The 25305-nt window shown below is 33.3% G+C and overlaps 1 protein-coding gene across 4 annotated transcripts; it reads left to right on the top strand.

Moving 5' to 3' along the window:
• The first annotated feature begins 1141 nt into the window (after positions 1-1141).
• Positions 1142-23435, top strand: LOC126742289 (CD63 antigen-like). 4 transcript variants are annotated; one of them, XM_050448920.1, is made up of 8 exons: positions 6232-6491; positions 6543-6790; positions 15225-15459; positions 15537-15756; positions 15808-16029; positions 16412-16575; positions 16624-16831; positions 22836-23435. In XM_050448920.1, exons 3-7 carry the CDS (start codon positions 15239-15241, stop codon positions 16823-16825), a joined length of 1029 nt encoding a protein of 342 aa, XP_050304877.1. In that variant the 5' UTR covers positions 6232-6491; positions 6543-6790; positions 15225-15238; the 3' UTR covers positions 16826-16831; positions 22836-23435. The 4 variants fall into 4 exon arrangements, with proteins under 4 accessions (XP_050304875.1, XP_050304877.1, XP_050304876.1 ...); XM_050448918.1 differs by lacking the exons at positions 6232-6491; positions 6543-6790 and adding an exon at positions 1142-1457; XM_050448919.1 differs by lacking the exon at positions 6543-6790.
• The last annotated feature ends 1870 nt before the right edge of the window (positions 23436-25305 follow it).

The raw sequence follows: 25305 nt of genomic DNA, 5'->3' as shown, positions 1-25305 counted from the left end.
AAAAAACTCCGAAATACGTCAAAAGGTTTGTCAAGGGGGACAACTTTCTAACCTAAAATTACTTCACCCCCTTTCACCCTCTCCCCCCAGGATCATCCCTTTAAAAAGTTTAAATGGCAACGGGTATCGAGCAATAGCTTGTTTAAAAGGTCTTTCGAAGTCTTTTATTTCGACGTTTGATGTTTTTAAATCAGTCGATTCGTTTTCGAGAAAATTAGAAAAATCTTTGTTTATCTTAATTTGTTCAGATAGAAAACAAAAACACAAAAACATCAGTTTTTATTTCAATAAGTGTTCAAAATGTTGCCCGTTTTTGGCCAAAAAATGATATAGGCGATGTTCAAATTCCTGACGAACATTTTCAAAAACATGTTAAGGGATATCATGGCAGCTGTCGATGATGTGTTGACGAAGTTCATCCAAACTTTCAGGTTGGGGAGTAAGCACAATAGGTTTCAAATGACCCCATAGAAAAATGTCTAACGGCGTTATATCAGGAGATCTAGCAGGCCATTCCATAGGCCCCTTTCGCCCTATCCATTTATCTGGAAACCAGTTTAAAGTTTCACTACTGAACTCGTCGTCTAGCCATTGCCGAACGGGAAGAACATAGTGATGAGGAGCGCCTTCTTGCTGGAAATATATTTCAGACGACGAGTTTCCAGATAAATGGATAGGGCAAAGGGGGCCTATAGAATGGCCTGCTAGATCTCCTGATATAACGGCGTTAGACTTCATTTGAAAGCTATTGTGTTATGTATAATAGTAACTGTAACCCAATAAACAGTAACATTAATATCGTATAAAAGCTTAATTGCTGTTCCTATTAATTGTTCAATAGATTTATGTACGTTTTTGTGACAATAAATTTTTTTAAAAGGAACTTCGCCCAACTGTATTTTTATTTCGCGTAGGCTCTTGATAAACCCAATCGGCTCCTAAACCATATACTACTCCCATTGAATACTAAAAAAACCCCCCAATAAGAATAATAATAACCTCAACACCAGAGAGAGAAAATCCCATACAACAAACGAAAAGGACCGGCGTGATTGGAGGGGTAGGGGGTGGGCTGTTTGTTAACCCTGTGTGAGGCGCCGCGACGTCGTCGTCGGCGCCGTTGTCAGTCCTACGATGCACGTCCACCGAAAATCGTCCGCGTTTCCGCTTCATTTGGTTTCAGTTCCGGAGTGACTCAAAACCCCCCTTCCTTCACCGCGTCTTTTATAGTCATGATATCGAAATCGGTGATTTTTCTTTTAAGTTATTGATGCGGAAAGGGCTTAATAATGAATCATAGGGTTTATATGATGTACTCGAATGAAAAACGACCAAAGGGACGTGGTCGGGTACCGACGGGAAGTGCGTCGAGTGTTTTTTAAAATCAGCTGTTTTGTCGGATCGTTATTGCCAAAAGTTCAAACACTTTTGGAAATAACACATCGGATTCATCAAAGGTATGTTATTGTTTCGTTTATTATGTTGGTTTTATAGGGGCACTGTTTCATTTTCGGGCCTCCAGTACCAGTCGGAGATAACAATAATTTATTTGTAAACAGATAAAGGGCACGAATTCACAAGCAGAATTCTAAGGGTGTCTAAATATAACCGGGCAACAGCACGTTCCTTTAAAACTTAGAACTTCATTGTTTGTTATTTATATGAATATTAGAGAAATGCCGTTTCGAACATTTTATTTAGGTTAATCCACTGTTTCCAAATTTAAAAAGATCAATAGTGACTGTTTAACTCATTGAAATTTCTTCCAGGTAGATGAAGCTGTTGAAGTCATTTCTTTCAAGCAAATATTGTAGGACTTAAAGTGCCTGGAAGAAGTAATAAATTAATTTAACTGAGACTTTATTTGTGTTACATATAACCTGGCCAAAGCACGTTCCTTTAGAACCTGCAAAGGCATCATTTGTTATTTACTTGAGTCTCACAGAAGCTCCATTTCGAACGCTTTATTTAAAATTATCCTACAGGAATATATCACTATATCAGTTGTTAATTTTTCATCTCACTGAATGTACAAATTAGAGATAATAGTATTTAAATTACAAACAGATAAAGGACATGAATTTACATGCAGAACTGCCACCAGAAATGCCATTTTTAGGTCTAAGGGTGCCTGAATATAACCGGAGAAAAACACCTTCCACGGTGGTTATAAGTATGAGTTGTTCCATTTTTTGTTTTCCGATTAATGACTGTCTTAATATTTTGTTGTTTAAGACTTTGATCAACATTTTTACAACAGAAAAAGCCACTTTCCTTGTCTGGTTTGTATTTTCTGCAATGAGATTTGAGTGTGAATGAATTTATATCTGAATAAGGCAGTTCGAAACCTATTTGTAATTTCTTTCAAGCAGTCAAATGTATTATTTCTTCTAGGCAGTTAAAGTAATGCTTCATTTCTTCCAGGAAATTAATACATAATAGTTGACAGAAATGACTTTAACTGCCTGGAAGAAATCAGTAGTGAAACTTTAAACTGGTTGAAATTTCTTTTAGACAGTTGAGGTTGTTGAAGTCATTTTTTTCAAGCCAATGTTGCAAGGCGTCAAGTGCCTGGAACAAATAAAAGAAATAGTTCAACTGATACTTTAATTAAAGAAAAGACAAAAAAAATTCAATGGACAGATTTGTTTAAATAATCATAAATCAAGCAATTCAATCCAGAGAAACTCCAAAGAGGACCAACGCAAGTTTTACAATAACGAGGTGGACATTGACGATAAAGATTCAATGTTGATAGTAGATAAAGAAAACCTCCATCAACAACCAGAAGATGCTGAAGACATGAAAGAACCGTCTGTACCTGACTTAAAGATAGCAATGATGACCACGATTTGGCAACTCAAGACATGTTTGTCATTTCTTTCAAATAACTCTTGGAAGACTTGTAAAGTGATTGAAAGAAGTAACGAATTTATTTAACGTAAAAACACGTTCCTTTAGAACCTGCAAAAACATCGTTCGTTATTTATATGAGTTCCGTTTTGACGTTTTATTTAGGACCATATACTAAGTATACAACAGATAAAGAACATGAATCCAGAAGCAGAATGGCCATAAAATTGTAAAAAAAGTGAATTTAATGCAAATAGATGCTTTTAATGCAAAAATGGCCCTTGAAGTGTCTTTTTTTTATGTAACTTTTGAGTGTAATGGTTGCTGGATATAACTGGGAAGAAACTGATTCCTTTGGCATTTACAAAGGAATTGTTTATTATTTATGTGAATACTATCGGATCACCGTTTCGAACGCTTTATATATATCACTAACAATTCCAATTTTTTACTTCACTGGGCGTACAATTTAATATGTATTCTACGGACAGATCAAGTAAAAGAATTCCAAAACAGACAATTCAGTCCTCTCATTGGTCACCGAATATTGAAATATTCGTTATGCAAGCAAAAATACTCTAATTTTATTTAATATATTTGTCATAATAATTACTTAACCTAAATTGAGGTCAAAAATTCTCATGCACCGTCCTGTTTTTTGCCTCAAAAAAGACCCACCTGAAATTATATTATTTGTGAGGTTTTAACAAATAATGAAAACGTTTAGTTCAGTTCTTCAAACGAGAAACCTCCCCCGATTGAATTTAATCATGCAATCTAATTTCCATATATAACGAGAGGGTTCGGGCTAAAATATTGATTTAATTAGGACTCTAATGTGTATTCAGGAATGTTTTTCAAAGTGAAATGTTGTAGTGAAAATATACTCCCTTCTATTGTCGTAGATTGGCATTTCTAGAGACACATTTTCTTTAATGTCCTTCCCCCTCTTTATTTATTAAACGGATCAATTGAAAATATTGAAACTTAAGGTAATGCAATTGATGAATGAATACTATGTTTTAAAGCAAAATTGACATATAAAAATTTCAAGATGGCTGCTAAGCGCCATCTTGGAAAAAAAAATTAAATAGAAAGAGTGGTCTGTGGCACATCATTTTGAAGCTCCTGGCGATTACTTTATAACCCTAGAATATAAATTCATACATTCATACAGGTACATTTAATAATTAACTTGAATACATTAACATTTAACTTGATATATCGAATAAATACATTGAGTTCAATTGAGAAGATGCCTTGAACTTCTTGACACAAGAACAGTCGGTCCGAAATTTCACACCGAACATTTTCAAATACACTAACATCGATATTTGTACAAATATTCGTTATTGTCTGTCGTACATCCAATGCTGAAGTAGGTTTAGTTTCGTAAACCGTTTGCTTCAAATAGCTCCATAAAAAAAAAGTCCAGAGGTGTCAAATCTGGCGAGCGAGCTGGCCATTCCACAGTCCAACGACCAGGGAAATTGTTATCTAAATAGTTTTTTCCGAATTTTTCTGGAGTAGTCGTGCTCCATCTTGCTGGAATACAATATCCATATCGAATTCACTAGAATCCATCTTGAAATTTTCATCTGTCAGTTTTGCTTTAAAATATAGTATTCATTCATCAATTACATTATCACATTAAAGAAAAACACTGTATAGGTCGTCTCAGTTGTTTAAGGGTTGTCTAATACTCGGTTTATAAAGGTATAAGTTATTTCCCTGCACTGGCAGCTTCTTTCAATTTATAAACAGCCATTGCAAAGCTTGTTGAAGCCATAATTGCAATTTTACAAAGAAAAATTGGCTTTTCGTCACAGTGAACCCTCTACAGATACAAACTTGTTGAACCGCACACATCTGGGGAACAAAAGGAGCCAAAAACTATTTGGAACAATTCGGAAATAGCCTTAATAAATAATTCTCAATTATTCTGGAGCGGTTTGCCAAGTGCTTTACCGCGTGAAATTGTTCAAGTTTCGGATACCGTTCTGGAAAGTTTCCCTTAATTTCGAATTCGGTATCATCTAGTGTGTGGCTTAGGGAATAAATAAGTGAATGTAAATTTTTTATTTTAATTGATTTCGAAGTTGACTTCATAAATGTCCCGTAATATATTGATCATCGAATATAATGTTCTTATATAAAATGATTGGATAAGAAATGCTTTCAAGAATATTCCAATTATTTCATGTAAAAATAATGTGAACATGACTATACCGTTCAGTTCTCCGTCCGATCTTAATGACAACACAGTGGCGGCCATTTTGGTTTTTTCTAGTTAATCACCCACTGACAGATGTCAAACTATTTTACAAAGCACCTAAATAAATCAAACCCGACAGGGAGATTTCTCTATTTAATGATCTTCCAGGAAATGCTTTTTCAAATACACCGACTTCATAAATTATAAATTTCCGTTAGGGATTTTACTGTGAGAGTGAGAGGAGCCAACTTCCATCAGTCCATTGTTCCCGGCGAGTCTCGAAATTAAATTCTGAAAATAGTCTTGTTTCACTTTAAGGGAGTTGTAAATTACTGCTGCATAATGAAATTCTTCGAAAATTGAATGCTAATTAATTGTCACGTTTAAAACGGGACCGGGACATGTCGGATATATATATGTCCCATTTCCAAAAAAGAACTTCGATCGGAACGTTAGTCGCAGTCGAAAAAGCGAATCGGCTTGCAACTTTTATCAGTTGGGGAAATTACATGGAATCAGTCTATAGATCGCGTGCGTGCATATTGGCAATTTTAAGGGACGACGGATGGATTTCAACGGACGAAGGGCCTTTTGCATCGCACACACCACCACCATCACCGCTTCGATCCGTTGCGGGTTTTATAAACTTTTCATCATCCAGTTTATATATTATTTAGGTCGATTCGTCAATTACATTTTTAGTAAGTTTTTAAAACAAATTAGTTATAAAGTAGTTGTTTGCCCTTAGTTACCAACTGAATCAACTGTCAATCTTTGACGTATGTCATATGTCAATATCGGATCAATAGCAATCGATACTGTCAAAGAGTGACTTTTGACATATATATCATACAACATTGCCATATTTATTCTCCGTGGATATAATGATTTTTCAAATAAAATTGTGTAAGAATTAAGAATAACTAATATGTCATATCTATTGCTATATCTATTATCTGCAGCATCAAGCAACAAAATCGTAATAATCAAGAACCGCATTTTGAAATCATACAGTTGCGTCACTAATATAAACAAAATAGCGGCGCCCAAATGACGTAACAAAATCGTGTAAAAGTGAAATATTTAACAAACAATAACATTCAATTAAAATGATAAAGCGCCAAGCAAACCAATCATTAAAAGAATTAATAACAGAGCGTGGGGTTCCAACGTTATTATCATGCGATTTCCATCAAATGTGACGACGTTTAAAAATTGTTTTTGCTTTTGTTATTGTTATTTCCATTTCGTATACACGTGTCATGATTTATTAATGTGGCAACCTTGCATTTTTTCACAGTTTGACATTTAAAATCCTAAATTTCGAAAATGTCGTCATTCGATAAAATCGTTCGTGAATTATCCAACGGCCACTCCCCACTTATAGGGATTTTTCCCTCTATTATTTCATAGGGCAATCAAGGTAAGTGAAATATAATAGCATTAAAAATATCGACTTTTCAAACCGTTTAAGGTTATGACGGTTTCGCACTTTAGATACGTTCTCCAGTGGAAAAACTATATTTCGGATGGATCCCGACGATTTATAATATTTATGATTTTATAACAAAAAGCGAACTTTGACAAGCGAGGAGTATGTTGACAAGTGACAGTTTTGACGTTGACAGCTGATAGTAGCAAAAACGAACTTTTACATCTTCGGATTTGTTCGTATATCTACGTCATTCCGTCCTGGATGATTCCATCTTTGTCAAAAGCTTGGTATCCTTTTTCCTACTTTTTTGTTAAGATACAATAATAATAATAATAATATATATTTATTAAGCATAAAAGCTACGAAGAAAATAATAAAAATTTATAATGTAATTGCATACATAAATATTTAAACGCATAATATGGTATAAGTATGAAAATAAAAGAAAAATGCATATAATAAAACAATAGTCATCATAAAGCAATCTTTTAAATGATTAAACTTTAACAGAACTTTTATTCACAATATTGCATCAATTACGGTTTCTAATATATTAGGTGGTCATTAGACTAAAAACAATAAATTTATACAATCCTAACTAAGAACAGCAATTTCTTCCACTTGATGATAAAATTTCTTCACTTCTTCAAGAGTTGGTGCCCTGTAATAAGGTAAAAGTTAATTTATTATATCCTTCTTTGGCCGATTTATTTATTTATTTTTCTTTAAGAGGTTTAGGAACTCTGCAAACAGACACCCTGGACGTTGGATAGGGGTGATTCCTGTCAAACGTCCAGGGTAGTGTGGGGTTGCAGTTGGTCATGCCCCGACCCACTAAAACCCATTCCTCTGGTTTTAGGGTTAGAGCACACTGGTTACGCGACTAGTTAATATTTTAAAGGGTTTAGGCTCATTGTGTACATGCTTAGTCAAATTTTTAAGAAAAAGGTGCACTGGCTAAGTGCTTTGTGAATATTTAAGGATTATACAGTATCAATATTTATGAAAAATTCTACATAAAAATACAGTTGAGCATAATAGAGTCATATATATATATAATGCTTAATAATACTTTTTCGAGGCTTACGACGTTCTCCAATGGAAAAACTATATTTCGAATGGATCCCGACGATTTATAATACTTCTTTATGATTTTATAACAAAAAGCACACTTTGACAAGAGGAGTATGACAAGTGACAGTTTTGACGTTGACAGCTGATAGTAGCAAAAACGAACTTTTACATCTTCGGATTTGTTCGTCATTCCGATACACGGCACTCAGATGACGTGTACATACAACGAAAAATCATCCTTTTTATTTTGATTTAAATTTTATTAAGGAGAAAACGCACCAGAAAAAAAATGTAATGCCTGGAATAAAACGAGATATTACTACTCCGCCTTTCTGGCATAAACAAGAAAGGCCTTCTAATTTAATATAAAATACGTTGAAGCCTGGAAGAAATTACTTTAAAAAATCGGGAAGAGAAACGGATCAATTCAAAGAAACCTCTTCCTGTTTGGGACTTATTTAATAATTCATCTGTTATTGTAATATTTTCCTTAACATATCCCATAAATTCCCCCAGATCAGTCATGCATTATAAATTGGGCTGCTTCTGCTTCACTACTCATTTTCGAGGATTTCTGGATTATTTCAGAACGTTTAGGACCTTTTTTTGTTTGTGTTTATGTATAGTCGCACACTTTCAATTATAACAGGGACACCCAACACCCGAGCGGCCACGACTCATAGCTAACTTAGTGATTTGTATCAAAAGATTCGTACTAAAATCAAATTGTAGATATACACAATAATTTCTGCCGTGACATACGTATATTGTATAAATGTATTTATACAACATGATAAAGTCCAGTTCAGAGATCTATTAGAACCTTTGATGTGTCGCAGATGCCGCACTAAATAGTCCGTGCGTCTATGTCGTATTTATTGTCGCATAATATACATGTTTAAATGGCAACATTTTATATAATTTATCTATGAAATCATTTTAACTATATACGTAAAACCCAATGTTTTACACTATTTTTAATTTTTCTTTCGAAAATGTCCATTTTTAAAAAGAAAATAATAGCAAAAAATTGACCGCGGACTAAAATCCAAGCATTTTACAAATCATTATAAACACTTGCAGCGCTCCCAGACTGTCACCTCTTTTTAGCTAGTCTATTAAACAAAGATAAAACACCTGCGATCTGGCGATTCCTACTTTAGGTTGTGCAAGTGATTGTGTATCTCTCTCTATCCCATTGATTTTGAGGATTACGGGGCCGTACCCAGATACATTTTTGGGCCGTTTTTGTATTTCTTACGTCGTGTTTTTAAAGAGATCTTTAAGGATGGGTCTATATGTGTTTTGCCGGTTTTGCTTTTTTACACGTTTATGAAAGTGCAGAATTTAGAATTTGGCCTGTATTACAATAATATTTGTGGTGAAAACAATAAGAGTGATCTGGACAGTGATTTAGACTCAGATAGTTCTGATGGTTCATTTTCTACTGTTAAGGAAGCAGAGGAAGAAGCCAGGGAAGTAAAGGCTACAGGGGAAAAATCAAGGGGTTTTAAAACATAATTATTTAAGTACAGACGTCAAACAAATGTGTCAAAATGTCTATAACAATCTAAGGAATGATCCTCAGATCACAAATGATTGTAGTGCTTTGCAAAAAACAGCGTTTTTAACAGGCGTTCCATATAGTACAATATGCTATTTTGTAAAAAAAGGGATTAAAGACAGAAAAAAAGGAAAGGACAATCAAAGGGACTTGACATGGATATTGCCAAATTGCTAAGGGAAGTTGTGTATTCTAAATACAAAAACAACGAGGTTCCGACTATAGAGATGGTTAAGGACACCTTATCGGCAAGGGACAAACATTTCGCAGTCTCAACCTTGCGGAGATACCTAATAAAACTTGGATTTAAGTTTAAGATGGTTAACAAAAGGGCTGCTGTAATGGAAAGTACTCGAATTGTCAGGTGGCGTATAGAATAATTGGAGAATATTAAAAAAATTCGGGAGGAAGAAAGATCCATATGTTATTTAGATGAAACCTGGTATGATACACATGACATGGCAAAAAAGGGTTGGACTGATAGTTCTAACAAATGTGTCCTAAAAGATGTTCTACCAAACAGGGGATCTATGATTATCATTATTCATTGTGGTTTAAAAGATGGACTGAAATTGTGTGGCAAAAAAATATAAGAGCGCAATGTGGACTATCATCGAAATATTCATGCAGATATATTTGAAACCTGGTTTGAAAAAACGTTAATTCCGAATTTAAAGAAAAACAATGTGCTTGTTATGGATAATGCATCTTACCATTCAAGGCTTTTTGAAAAAATCCCATACACATCTTCACATAAATTGGAAATTGAGACATTTTTATTAAAATATGATCTCTATTTTCATGAATCTTATACAAAGAAACAATTATTGGAAGTTGTAAATACCAAGTCATGGGAAAAGCAGTATGTAGTAGATAACATAGCTAAAAAGTATGGTCATACTGTCCTCAGACTTCCTCCATATTATTGTGTATTTAATCCTATCGAGTTGATTTGGGGACAATTAAAAAGGAGAATTCGCAGGAAAAATAAGTATCCAAAATTTGATAAAAAAGTCATAAATTTGATTAAGGAGGAAATTATGAATTTAGGAGAGGAAGAGTGAAGAAAGTCTGAGGAAAAAATTATAAGATATGAAGAGGAATATCGTAATTTGCATCAGATTATTTTGAATGGAGGGGACCGTTTTATTATAAATTGGGATAATGATGAATCTGATGCAGAAATTGAAGATCTGTGGCTAAACTAGTTATTGTTGCATAAGGTAAGAAAACCCTTTTTTTATTAATTAAACAAGTTTTTTTTTTACAGCTTACTGCCTCTGTTTGTGTTTTAGCGATACAGTAAAGACTGCTTCTTCCTGCATTCTCTGGGAAAAAGTCCATTTTTTGCCATACTAAGAAAACCCTTTTCTTATTAATTCAACAAATTTAAAAAAATTTTTACAGTTTTTTGTCTATTATTTGTCTTACAGAGACACTATAAAACCAGTTTAATTATTTTTTTTACAGTTACTGCCAAACTTGTTCTATCCCAGAGAGGCAAGACTACTTCTTTCATAATTCACTGGAAGAAAAAAGGCTATTTTACATCTGAGTAGAAATTATTTAAAAAAAATTGTAAATTTATTATTAATTAAATTTAAACATTATTTCTGCTACTCGTGTACACTTTTTAAATCTGTTTTAGTATCCAAATGCTTCAGTGCGACTGTGCGAGATGAAGTTGGAATCCATAGCGACAACAAAGACACTGATTCCTTCTTTAATAAAAGAAACTGCTAAAGAAAAAAAGGAAAAACAGAGTCTAGAAAATTGTATTAACTCTTTGGGCCAGATTCAAATGAGTCTTTCATCTAAATAAAAATTTTCAGCTAAACTTTCCTATTATGCACAATAACTAAATTAATAAATATTACATTCAGTATACAAAGTATGTTTTTTTTTATAAGTAAAACTTATGTCTTTTACACACATAAGATATAGACAGCTAGATGATTTTTAATGTAAAAGTTTATTTAAAAAATATACTTCCACTTTTCTCACTACATAATTACTTGTTATCCAAAGATATTAGTACTAAATATAGAGATGGGGTTTTTACGAGTATATTAATATAATAAGATATCATAATATGTATTAATTTAAAAAGAAAAAATAATAAAGGACATTGAATGTGGCAGCCAAAATCCCCGTTAATAATAACCACCAAATAAAAATAAATCTCAATACCCAAAAAAAAAAGGAAATATAAAATTTGAAGACAAACCTAAACATTTTACCCTTTTGTGTCAAAAAGTAAATCTTTAATGCCTTAATCCACAGAATAAATGAGCCTTAAGTAATTCGTACCACCTACTACATATTCGTAACATCACTTGTTATAAACATCCCACTGAATTAAAATTACTGATTTTAGGTATTTAAAACTTATAACTAAATTAAATATTATCTTGATATCAACTATCCTGAATTTCTAACTTAACAAAACTAAACTCAAAAATCCCGAATAATAAAGTTTTAAATACAAATAAATTTTAAGGCCGGACCTGTGCAACTTTTCACGCTTGAGTGGCTGTGATTGAGGTCAGATGTCTAACAAAATAGTACGTCGGCGCATGTAGTCAAATTTTAGCGTATGAATTCTTAAAAAAATGCTTAAAACGTTTATTTATTTGATGGAATGTTTAAATATCGCTTAGAATATTACTTTATGACTCTTTCTACATAAAATTTCGATTTAAACATGCATGTCATGTGACAATACAAGCAGCACCGGCACACGGACTATTCGCGGCACATCAAAGATTCTAATATATCTCTGAACTGAACTATACCAATAGTAAGAATACGATACAAACAAGTCGGTAGAACTAGGACTGTTCGGTGCGATACGAATACGAAAAGGTTTTTCCGATTCATATGAGTCGACATCAGTACAATAATCCCCACATGGTGAAACTGGTAACTTTTGGAACAGCCGTTACGAAATAGCTTCCGTGTTATAATAAATTTGCTTCTTCTTTTCCAAACAGATAAAATTGACTCACGTAGGAAGTATATCGCGTGCAGTATGGAGAAGTCCACCACGGTGTACATAAATCTCTGCGTTATATCTCGGACACTTTTACGACCCCCGGACCTTTTATATGTATTTATACAATGATTTGGGTTAAGCCGACGCCTATTTTTTTCACCCAAATACATAAATGTATATGTTTTTATGTGTTTATTCTTCATTATACCCGTTATGTAACCGGTGCATGATGGGAAAATGGTGATTTTTCCGAAAGCGTAAACACGCAAACGTTTTGCTGAGCTTTTAACTAATTATTTTTTTAGTATCGCATTAAAGTTTATTACTTATTACATATTATGCAAAGTTTCGATCCCTTATTGCCACCATCTTCGGGTTAAAAGTCTTGTTTTTTTAATGACAGCTGTCAAAGGTATCATCCACAAATATAGGAGCCTGAATAAGAAAAATTCCTTTTCCCTTGTGTGTCAAAATAGACATCCAAATGTTGATTTATAGTCTACCAATTTAAAATCTTACTTTTAAATATTAGCAATTTCTATGTATAGTATCTCAAAAGATTAGAATATTGCTATTATATCATTTTCTCGACTACCTTGTATATTTCTAAAAAACGCTCGGACCACGCGATTTTTTATTTTTCTTGCGCATTTTTTTTTTGTAAAAAATGTATATACTCGCTTAACTTTATTTTTTCGCATTGAACACCTATGTGATGACTATATAACGCACGAATGTCCTATACCTAAGTCTAACCGTTTTTATGTACTTATTGACTTTCAAAATGCGACCAATTTGTACACTTAGCTATGCATAAAATTAAAGATTTTGATAAAGAAACGGAGTATTTTGAAGAATACCTTAAAAAGGTATTCTGTCAACGTCATTATTAACGAGTGTCACCACAATAAAACGATTTTTACCTAAACTGTGACTCTTACTTCGTAATATATGAAAGAAGTCCATATTCTCAAAGAGACCCTGATATAAACAAATCAAAAGACAACAACACAAATTCTCGCTCTCAAAATTTTTTTTTTATCATTCAAATTGTTTTCCCCTCATCAGAGCATTATCAGACCTTAAAAATCCAAAATAATAAACATTTTGCGACTTGTAGTATCGAAGGGTCTGCCGAAATCTAACAACCTGATATATGTTAGTTTTTTTTGTTGTTTTTTTTTTAATTCATTAAGAAGGTTAACCAAACTGGTAGTGGTATTTTCTTGGTTTTCTTTCTAAAACCTGCCTGGCATTTAAGAATATAAGAATGCGATTGAATAAATGCCCATATTTGTTGGTGGATTAATTTTTACTAGATTTTGAATACTAAGGGCAATATACTTATAGGCCTGAACCCTTATTCCTTCATCGCTCGATCGCTGATTTTTGCTAAGAATTTTATAATTGCCCTTTTTCAAAATGTAGTTAAAATTTTGTAAAATGCAGCTGTTGACTTGTTTTTACAATTTCAAGTAAAGGTGACTGACCTATTAAGATTTGGTCTTATCATGTTTATGTTTTTTATAAAATCGTATTTTCTCGTTACAGGTTGTATTAGTAGTATTACTCAAATTTGTAAAGTAGTTTTAATATTTCCTCCTTAGAACATTAAAAGGCTAGAATTAGTAACCAAAAACTTGGTTGATATTGAAGAAATAGTGCAAACCTGCAGTAGAGTCGTAAGTTAAGGTAAAATAAAAATCTTTCAGTCTGCTTCCACTTATTTATTAAACATTTAGTTAACTTAAAATTCCCTACATGTTTCGGACACAGTGGTGTCCATCATCAGGGAGTAAAAGGTTTAAAATTGGTAACAGGTAATTTAATTTTTTATTAACAGTAACCTTTTACTCCCTGATGATGGACACCACTGTGTCCGAAACATGTAGGGAATTTTAAGTTAGCTAAATGTCTAATAAATAAATGGAGAGAGACTGAAGGATTTTCATTCTATTTTAACTTTGTTTGGGTTCACAGGGGTAAGAGCGGGGGAGGTTTTGATTACAAACATATTCATCGATTCTCTGTTGTCAAGTTTACACGCATTTTCAAAAGAGGAAATTTTCAGCTATATATCAACACATATAATAATGGTAATTTCACTTATTGATGTTAGATTTTGGATTAAAAATAAAAAGTAAAAATAGATATATGTTATTTCAAGCGCAAAAATAACATCTACAAAGCAAAAAAAAATATTTACATTCTTATTCCTAAAACCGCTTCTAAAAAATTTGAAATGGCAACACCGCAGGCAAAAGCTTATATCATCCTGCGAAATGATATCTTGACAAATGGCAGTTCTGTATTTTTTCTTTCGTTTTTGATTGAAAATGAAAAAAAAGGTTGTGTCATTTCAGTGTTTTTGTGAACTGTTACGATAGTAAAAACTTGTGCCGCACCATGGCAAAAAGGCGATTTAAGCCGATATTTTCACAAGTAAAAACCGATATTGTTATAACATCATATCAAGGGAAAAACCGTCGTCATAAACGTCGAATAATAAAAACTTATTAAGAAATCTATAATAATTATAAAATATTTAATTTCCATAAAAATGCTATATATATGTAATTACTCTAATGAAGTACGTTAAAAAACCCCATAAAGAATTCATAAACAGTAATATTATTTATAATGTAAAGCATAATCTATTAATAATAAATATTTATCAAGTCAATATTTTTTGACGACGTCACTGGTAAAGATTTCTCGTGTGATGCGGCGTTGCGATGTCGTTGCCTTTTTCTCTAATATACGTTATTTCTTTGAATTTAACTTTGAATGTTGACTTCTTTATAGAGTATCTTATGATATTTTATGAAAAAAAACTGCTTCATATTCGCCTGTCAAAATAAGTGACAAATTTTTATGATATTATAGTTAAGTTTTTTTTTTGCCATTTCTTCACAAGCATTTGGCATCATTGCATCAGAGATGTTGCAAGCAAACAAACTGCCCATAGTTCCACGGCAATACTGATTCTAGCCTTTCAATGTTCTAAGATTTCCTCCAATATTAATAACCGACATACCGACGCGAAATTCCCTACATTATAATTATGCGGGAAAATTCCTTTCCGCAGGTGCATGGGGGGCAATGAGTTGGATCGGCAAGGGTGAGGGGGCCCTTCGGAGGCGGATGCCCTTAAGACGCGCGGGAGCCAGATCGGCCAAGGGGGGCGGCCTGGCGGGGGGTCCGGGCGGCAGGGCGATGCGTTACTACCGCTTTTGGATTTACACCTGCAACACGGCCCTGTTGGCCGGCGCCCTCGCCTTCACCGGGGCCGCTGTTAAGACTGTCATTTTCGATTTTCGAAGGTACCACCACCACCACCACCACCACTTTACCCCGCCAATCCCTCTCAACAAATAACCCTTATTATTCTTTTTAATAGATCGTTGGTACCGTCTCTCACGTTGTATCAGCCGTCGTTCCTGTACGCGTACTTGGCCCTGGCCACCCAAGGGGGCGCCCTACAGTTACTGGGCTGTTTAGCCGCCCTAAAACTCTCCGAAAGACTGTTGAACGCCTATTGGTTGTTACTGTTAGTGCTTATATTCGGTGACGTCGTTATTGGGGCCTTTTGGGCCTACAGGTTCGAGAAGATTTGTCAAGTAAGTCGTCCTCCTCAATCCAATCCCTTCTATATTGGTTAATTAATTTAGGAACTACGTCCGGCATTACGCCTGCGCTTCCAACAAGAATATGGCTCAAGTAGCGGGATGACCACCCTGTGGGACCGTTTGCAGACGGAGGACGAGTGCTGCGGAGTGACTGGGCCCCACGAGTTCGCCAACTTGACTGGTACCACCCGATGGGAGATGCCCGCCAGCTGTTGTTCCGAAAAGTTGGTCGGTGCTAGTAATAATGCTACGAGATGCGCCAAGGTGAGTAATTGCATAACTTAATCGGTTCCGACGAACGTTTTCCTAAAATACGGGAAAATTTAATTATAACTGTAACGGCTAGAGACAGAGTTTTTTTTTCGAAAGTTGGAAAACTTCCGGTCTGGATAACGACCGCAAGAAACTTTGTTTAGAGTTAATAGGAACGCTGTCAATGGTTGTAGCTTGCAGCCCTTATCTGAGTGACAAAATATTAAGTTTTCGGGGAGGAAAGTTTCGTAACGAAGGAAGCTTTGTTTTTGACGAAGGTCTGAACAATGTTTTATGAATTGAAAAGAAAAACTAAGTTGGCATTTCTTTTACAAAACAAATAATTCAGGGGGACGTCAACCCTTGAAAATCAAACTTAATAAGCTCATTTCAGGTGCATTTATCTGGCTGTGATGAACGTCTTCTGGCCTATTTGCGGTCGACTGCCTCCCTGTTGGCCATCTTAGGCTATTGCGTCTTGGCCTTCCTCAAGTTGTGCTTCCTAGGAATCTTAAGATACGAAATACGAGAAATGATTCAGAAAATACGTATTTTAAGGTCTGGATTTTATTTTAAGGTTTTCTATATATAAAAGTGCGATTGCAGGGCCGAGCTTGAACTACCGAACATAAACGGTACCTTACCGGGAACGATAAAGGCGGAAGCGGCCGAATGTGAGAAGGAATCGCTGCTAATTCGACCTGACAGTTCGCCTTTCTTATCCTCGCCCCCCGCCCAGTTAAAAAACCCGAACGGAAATAATAATTATGAGTTAAGGGAGTATCAAAAGAGCCACGACGATATATGACTAAAGGTAATTATTATATTAATTAATTACTAATAATTATTTAGGACGGACTTTAGTTTTCAAACTTCCAACACAATAATAATTTTAAAAAAATGTGACGAATCGCGATCGGACCACCTCGCGATTATATAACCGATCCACAAGACTGGTTTGAATACAAATTGTCTAAAGTAGCCCTGCTTTCTATAATACTTGACAAGTAATACAGAGGTATAGTTCAAATAGAAAATATTAGAACTAGGTTAACACATAAAATAAAATTAAATATAATTCTGACATATAGAAATGTAAGTTAGAAAGAAAACTTATACATCCTAAAGGTAAGAGGCGCGAAAGGGAGCAAGGAATACAGAAAAGAGTGTGCAAAAGGGAAAAACAAAGTAACGAAGTGTAAATTTCAACTCAAGATATGCATAAGGCAGGCAAACATTAACAACAACAAAAAATACATAATTTAAATTATAAGGAGCTTTTTTAAACCACTAAAGCATATGCAATACAAATATCTCAAAAATAAGCTTAAATTATCTCCTTTGCTCCTCCAGAAGACCCGATTTAATAAAGTCCTTGTAACGGTTAGGCGACATTTGTTTTACATCATGTGGAAAACTACTCCACATTTGATGATTTTTGGAAATTGGCTGATTTATGTGATCGAATATGAAAATCAGCTTTATTTCTAGTAGAGCGAGTATGGTCACGAGCACTAAAAAGTGCCCTTAGATATAGTGGATCTCCACTTTTTATTACTCGGAATATAAACAAAAAAATATAATATTTGCGTTCATTATACAATGATAAAATCGAATTATTATTCAAATGTGAGGTAATGTGATTTCTGAAAGCTATATCAAATGAAAAACGCATGCATCTATTTTTTAATTTTTGAATAGATTTAGAGTTACCTAATGTAAGAGAGCTGTTGTGATAAACGAGATAAACTCATCATAGTCATAAATTAATAAAACAAGAGAATTGCATAGATAATATTTAGTTTTTGGTGGCTAATATTTTTTTAAGTAGTTTATTTTTCTTAAACGCATATATGCTATACCCAGTTTTTGTTTAATGTGAGTTTGAAATGAGAGGGCAATATGCAAAAACATTCCCAAATTTTTCGCTTCAGTAACTACTGGCAGAGAGGTGCCATTTATTTGAATATTACCAGTGTCTTAATTAAGCCTTAAGTTATGATTTTGTGCATACTGATTAATCATGTTATATATTTTCTCATTAAAAGTTTGTTGAAATATGGGAAAATCACTCGGAGAAAAAGAAAGGTTTATCTGAGAGTCATCAGCGTATTGTGCTGTATTTTGGCTTGTGTAAAGACACTCTGCATTTCTGCTACATAAACAGAGAAAAGTATCAGTGGCCCCAATATGGATCCCTGTGGTACCCCTGCATTCACAGGTACACAGTTGGATTTGATGCCAAATTCTGTGCTTAAACAAACACAGTGCGCTCGCTGTTTAAGATACGATTTAAAAAAACCAGATTGCATCCTTAGATAATCCAAAATATGATAGATTAATAGTATCAAAAGCCTTACCAAAATTTAAAAGTCCAACGCATGCTATTTCTTTTTTATCCAGATGTGGTAGTACTGAAAGTTTTTCGAAAACCACACTGACAATCAGGAATTACACTCATTGATTTAAAAAAAAAAGGTTAATTGATTAAATATGTGTTTTTCTAATATTTTTGAAACTGCAGGTAAAATACTATATTGGTCTCAGATCCTTAAAATTTACAGGATTGGATATCTTAGGTAACGGTTTAATATTTCCTGGTTTCCATATATCTGGATATAGGTTTTCTAAGATACAAGTACTAATTATGTTTAAAAGAGGCTTTTTACAAAATGGAAAACAAAGTTTAATATTACATATAGAAATTCCATCTTCACAGTTTTGACAGTTTTAGGTTAATCCGAGGCGTCTCAAGTTTGATTCAAAATTTCGTTAAAATCTGTTAAGCAGTATCTGAGTTATGCAATTATTAAAAAATACCCTAAATATAAATGAATTTCCGGCAAACCGTTCATAGTAGCCAGCGTTGGATTTTACATTAATATCTAATTTAATAACACTGTTCATTTAAATTTTATATTTAAATATTTAGTATAAAAATAGCGTTATTAGATTAGATAATATGGACGAAAAACAATGTTTTTTCAGAATAATTCCATCAAATATTTAAGGTGTAGTAATCAAGTTTAAAAACTAGATATGTAAATCCCGTGTCATTTTTTTAAGTGCCGAAATTTTCTCCCTTTTATAATAGAACAGTATATCGACGGATATATTCCAAATGTAGCTATCTACAAAACCTTCATTTTTCAGGAAATTAAATTTAAAGTTTGAGAGGCTCCAACAAATCAGGTTTCGAGAATTTAATAATAAATATTTACCAGTATTTTTGTTTAGATGTTAGTAAGTAGATTCTAAGAAATATCCTTCATTATTTCACTACACTATTTTTTGGACCTAAATTTAAATAAAAAAAGTCAGATAGCCATATTTGGCACTAATATTTTATTCAAAATATACGGTTTCACAAAGTAGCCGCTTAACACGTAATCTAGAATTTAACAATCTATTATAGATTATTACTAAAAAAGTCGAAATTTTCTTCGTCGTTCACATCCGGCAATACAGTTTCAGCACCAGTAAGACTTCGGAAAAACAGTTTGCAGTCATCAGGTACGGCCCCCGAATCACAAATGTTATTTAAATGCTTTAGCTTTAATGCGGAAATCCTTCTTTTTTGTGCGTGTAAAGGTTTTAAACATTTCTCCATGGTATTAACAGTAACTCGGCGACCTCTACGTGGCATAATATAAATAGAACGAAAATCTTCGTCAAAATTAGTTTTGACTTTCATTATAAAAGGACTTTCCTTTTCATATCGTATCCACTTAATGTGATGCCAATTTGTTATATTCCCATCTTCATCCTTATTGCGATTGACCATAACTAATTTTGCTAGTGATTTCCAATCCAAAAAACCAAAATCAATTTTTTGAAAAACTTGCTATTTTGGTTCATTTTGTTTCGCGTTTTTAGCAATGGTCACCCACTCATGAGGCAAGTATACCGGTCTATTTTTAGAAGCTATTTCAATTCGAGCGTGCATGGAGTCACATTCAATCTGGCTAATATGACCCGAAACAATAGGAACTTTTGATCAATGGTCTTTATTGGTAAGACCTGCACAGCATAAATAAACATAGCGGCCACGTATTGGTTCTTATTTTGGCCTCCACATGTGTCGCTAAATAATCTCAAGTGGTGAAATAGACATGATGCAATTTTAGATGGTCCACGACCACCCTCTACTTCAGTCCACATGTAGCATTTTCCTGTATTATTGCCACAGTTGAATATTGTAAAATTGTACATTGCCAACTTTGTTTTGTAGAAAAGAATGGGATTCGTAGCATACGTTGGGACGTACAGTACTTGTTGTAGGTCGAAATTACATAATTTGGCTTCGATTTTGTCTAGATGTTTTTCATTCCTTGCTCTGTTCTTTAAGTTAATATGAAGATTATAATTTTCTCCTAATTACTCCTAATTGGCCGATTCGTATGCTGTACAAGTTGTGCATTGGTCCTTTCTTGGTTTATGGAATGAGAGGTTAAAATGGTTATTAAAAATATGGCGATAATAACTTTCTTTTAAACATTCCATACCACTTTCTGTACATTCTTTTTTATACAATTTGTACATTTGGGCAATATTCAATTTTGGATTCAAGTATTGCTTTTTAGAACCTTTCCTACAATAACGTGATGCAATCGTTGGGAATTTTCTAATGTGATTTTTTAAAAAGGAAATTGAAGTTTCAGGAATTTTCGATACCCCATAACCACCTCTTTTATCTTTTTCTGTTGTAATCGAATTATTACTTGGAAAGCGCTTTTTAATAGCGAAATTTAATACGCCTTTTTTAATGTCCAACGTATTTAGAAACATTGTTCTGTAGACTTGTATTGGAGAATTTTGAATGCTAAAGAGAAACTTTAGAGAATTTCTCGAATCCTCTGCAGATACAGTTCTCCTTTTACAGTCACCAATCTTCACGAGGGTAATAATGAAATCACGTTGTCTGTCGATATTAGATAATTTCCAGCAGGATGTCAAAATTTCTGTTCTTTGTTGTTCAGAGATCTTAGCATTATAGTGCAATCTAAAAAAGTCCCTTTATTTAAATTGGCAATATTTTAAGCATAAAATTATAATCTAATTCCAATGGAATCTTTGGCAAAACGCGCATCACAGTTTTATCTGCCATACCGAAATGACCATGTTAGAATAAACAAAAAATAAGTAAAATCCAAATCATTATCTTCTGCTGATGCTAACATGGCCAACGAAACGCGCGGCGAATTGTAAATAATTAATTTTTCGGTAATATGGATAAAACTATGTTGTAGGAAAAAATTGGCTATAAAAATTATTTTAAAGTCAGTCTTACCGGCACGTATTTTTTCATACTTCCTTCACACATTTTCGTGGTATGTAATATCCTTTTGTATTTATGTAGGAGATTCCAAAACTTTTATTACTTTTGCGAATATTTTTTCTCCATTTATTTGGGCATTTCTTTTTAGAAGTATTTCGTTCACCTGATTTGCTGCATGTCATCAGTTTGTTCTATAAAATTAGTACCTTCCGGCACTCCGACATTTGACTCTAAAAATATTTCAAAAAACATTCATTATTATTATATTTTAGATACTCTAATAATATGTGCTTTTAAACTTCTAAAACGTAAATGTAAGCTTAGATATCTCAAATCGCTACTGACCTGAAGAACTACTACGTTCGTTCGGAATATAATCAGCATCTCGTATAGAATTGTCTGAGTCAAATGCGTCTTCATTTGCTATTTCTAAAAAATATTAAAATTTACTCTATGGTTTGGGGTAGTGTTTCGAATTTAAACCTACCTTGAAGATCCTCTGCAATATTTTCACATGTCGAAGCAGTGGTAACAGCATTCAAAGACAACATATTTACGTTTTTTTTACCTCTAGAGCATGCCATTATACAGACTTTAAATTGCTTGTCACTTTTTAATGTAACCCTAAATTGGCAATATAACATCTTAATCACGACACTGAACATGGTTCTCTGGCGACAAACAAACGACTGCAGTAAAACAGAATATCACACGTTAAAACCGCTGAAGTCAGGTGATTGCATTGGGTATTTTATCCTTGAACAAGTAGGTAGCTATCAAATGACCTTGAAGAAAATTCGTAGTTCCAAAAGTGGCCAACTGCTATTAGACACATTATGAAAATATGGCGCGAAAAAAATGTATGGTTCCAAAAGTGGCTATAAGCCATTAGACATATATGGAATAGAAAACTTTTTTATGGCGTAGATAGACACTTATTGAATATTAATTTTTCGCGCCAATTTTAAAATAATGCTCTTAGCTACTTTTGGAACCAAAAAATAACATCCCTTTTAGCCTGAATTTGTAGAAAGCTCAATATCGACAAAATTGTAGTTAGCCACATTTAGAACTAAACCATCGTTTATAATTATTTTATTATGATTTACTCTATAGTTTAATAAACATATATTTAACGATAATATTATATGATGTGTTGCTTGGGTAAGTAAATGTTTACAACTACCTTTTCTTTTGCTTTGATCGTGAGTTAAATAAACTCAATTAGCACAATATTAATAAACATTTTTTTTGGTCCTTCGAGCCGGATAGAAGACTCTCATTAAGAGACATATCTTTCGATGCTTTGGCTGATGCTTTGAATACGACTTGAAATTTAGCACTGGGACATGAATCCTTTAAAACGCAGGAATAACTAAAAATAGGTAGTCTTAATTAGAAAAACTTACTTGAAAATGAGTACCATATGAAGGGCTTGTGAAGTTTTTTGATTCCATGAGGACTATTGATATTACCAAAAAATGTTTTTTTTTTTTTGATAAAAATTCACTTTGAACTATCTTTTTTTTATTTATTTCAGTATCGGCTAGAGGGTCTATTTAGTCGCGGCCGATGGGGTCGCGTCAAGAAGGGCCCCCTGGCTACGCCCCTGGAGGACCTCTTCAACCGAAAACCCCGCGCACGCGTCAAAGACGAGCCGTGCTGAGCCCCAGCGCATGCGCATTCGCAGCAGAACTCCTTAAACGCTTAAAATGACGCAATGCTCATCCCCCGTACCCCAAATTTAAAAAAATACGTACATACACATAACGATGATGACTTAAAAGTAACGGTTATTTTTCTATTTATAATACTGTTGTTAAATAGTCTTTACTCTTTTGTTCACTAAAAAAGAAGGAGAAACTAGTACGCTATACCGTGCATGTGATGGTTGATGTACCTATTTAAATAAATAGTTTATATTATATACATATAGAGAATTATACAGGGATGGTCCGTAAAATAGACATCGCACGCCTCGCCGGTGTAGATCATGCACATACTCGCAGCATTTAATAATATTATATATTTATTACCTAATACATAATACATTCATACATAATATGTATATAAATTAAAGGCTTTTATTCAGTATATGTATTTTTTTGTAGAACGAAATAAAAAACAAAAACAACCTTTGTATTTTTTGTCTCATTCTTACGTAATACGCACGGCAATGTTCGACTATGTTTCCAATAGGACGATTATCAAAAAACGTTAAATTTTACGATACGATTTTTTCGCGGCAAAATTGACCAAAAATGTGTCCTATTTATGGCAAATTTAAAAGTTTCACCGTTGATTGAATAATAGGTAATTGAGTAATTAATAACGTGTTTAACGTTTTAATAACATATTTTATTATTTTTGATAAATTTGCACCTGTAATTGGTCCGCTAGAGGTAAAATAACATATGGGAATTTTCCAATTTCCAAATATGCCTCTTACATAAAAAACTAGCGCAGTATTTGCAACAGAATTATTGCGACCTAGGAACCCCATATCTTCATAACCCTCTATATAGTAATGAAATTTATTATAGTCTAATTTAGCCTTTAATACAATTTCACCAAACAATACTGCACACACTCGTTTTATTTTGCTCATTGTCTTTACTTTTATAAAAACTTTTTTTGTTTTTGAAAACAGTAAATTATTCCTCAAAAATTTGTAGCAGCTAGGAGATTTATAATAAATGGAAAGAGCTAAATTTTTTTTACTTATTTTCCACAAGTTCCTTTTTCGTATTGGTAGCTGCATATTAATAAACGTTTTTAAACTAGGACTTTTATTTTTAAATATATTATCTAAAAAGCCGAAAATTTTGCATCCTTTTATCCCTAATTTTAAGTTTTTTTTAAATATCTTATTTTAAATTTATTTTACGCAGCTTATTTTTAATAAACGATTTGGTTGATGACGGGGTTGTTATTTCACTCACTACTTCTCTTCCTTGTCTTGTTGGACTTCTTATTTCACATTTTCTTTTTATTACGGATTCGGTGCATAAGCGCTTGGGACTATAATTGAATAAATTTATATGGTCATTGTCATCGACTACTGGGCTTCTTTTTTTTAAATAAGTCTTGATATCGTGTGCTGAAAATAAAAACAATACTAACTAAAAGCAAGTTGGTCTATACACGCAAACAAAAATGAATGTTTCCCATAAGAAGACCCTATAAGCAACACCACACAAACGTGCAAAATATAAACAAGCTTTGTTATTTATATATTACATATGTTTCTAAAATTTATAATAAAAATAATAACACTAGGTTGCGCTTCCATAAAAGTACGACTGTTGTATTGCCCTTAAATAAGCATATATTCGGCAGATGATTTTAAATAATTAATGAAGCCTATTATAGTACATTGGTTCTTTTCGATATGCTTAACAAATTATTTCTAAAAAAAATTGGCTTCTACATTATGCAAAAACCTGTTTTTTTAGTTACATTACTTTAATTTCATGAGTTAAAAATTATGCAATAAGAATAAGTTTTAATATAAACCCGGCATAAATATATTAAATTAAAAAATATAAGTTTCCTTACCTTTCCATGAAACGGGTACAGCTGATTTCAAAATAATTTTTCTTAACCACGCAAAAACTCTACGACAAGACACTCGGACCGCTCTTTGGTTAATAATATGATAAAGGGCTGGTAAAATTATTTTCACGCACTCTAAGCAGTGCGCCATCTCTCCGCTGGACACTTTTCCGGGCACGATTTAGCCAATATATATTCTTTAACCCAATATATATTCTTTATCTATGATTTAGCCCATATACTAGTCGACCAAAGTGTCTTGGCCTCTGAGATTTGGATGCGCGGTGACAAAACCGACGGGAGCTCATTTAAAGTGGTGCTCTCGTAGTGTTCACATTGTTTACTCCGCAATACCTATACTCACTCGACAGTAAATCTTTATTAATATTTTGTGAGGTGATATTAAAACTTTTATAGTTCAAAATGCCCTTTCAAACTAGTTTAAAAAATAAAGT

This window comes from Anthonomus grandis, chromosome 11 (assembly GCF_022605725.1).
Source record: "Anthonomus grandis grandis chromosome 11, icAntGran1.3, whole genome shotgun sequence".
In the NCBI taxonomy this organism is placed as follows: Eukaryota; Metazoa; Arthropoda; class Insecta; order Coleoptera; family Curculionidae; genus Anthonomus; species Anthonomus grandis.
The sequence above is the reverse complement of the archived record's forward strand: the minus strand, read 5'-3'. Positions and strand labels throughout refer to the sequence as shown.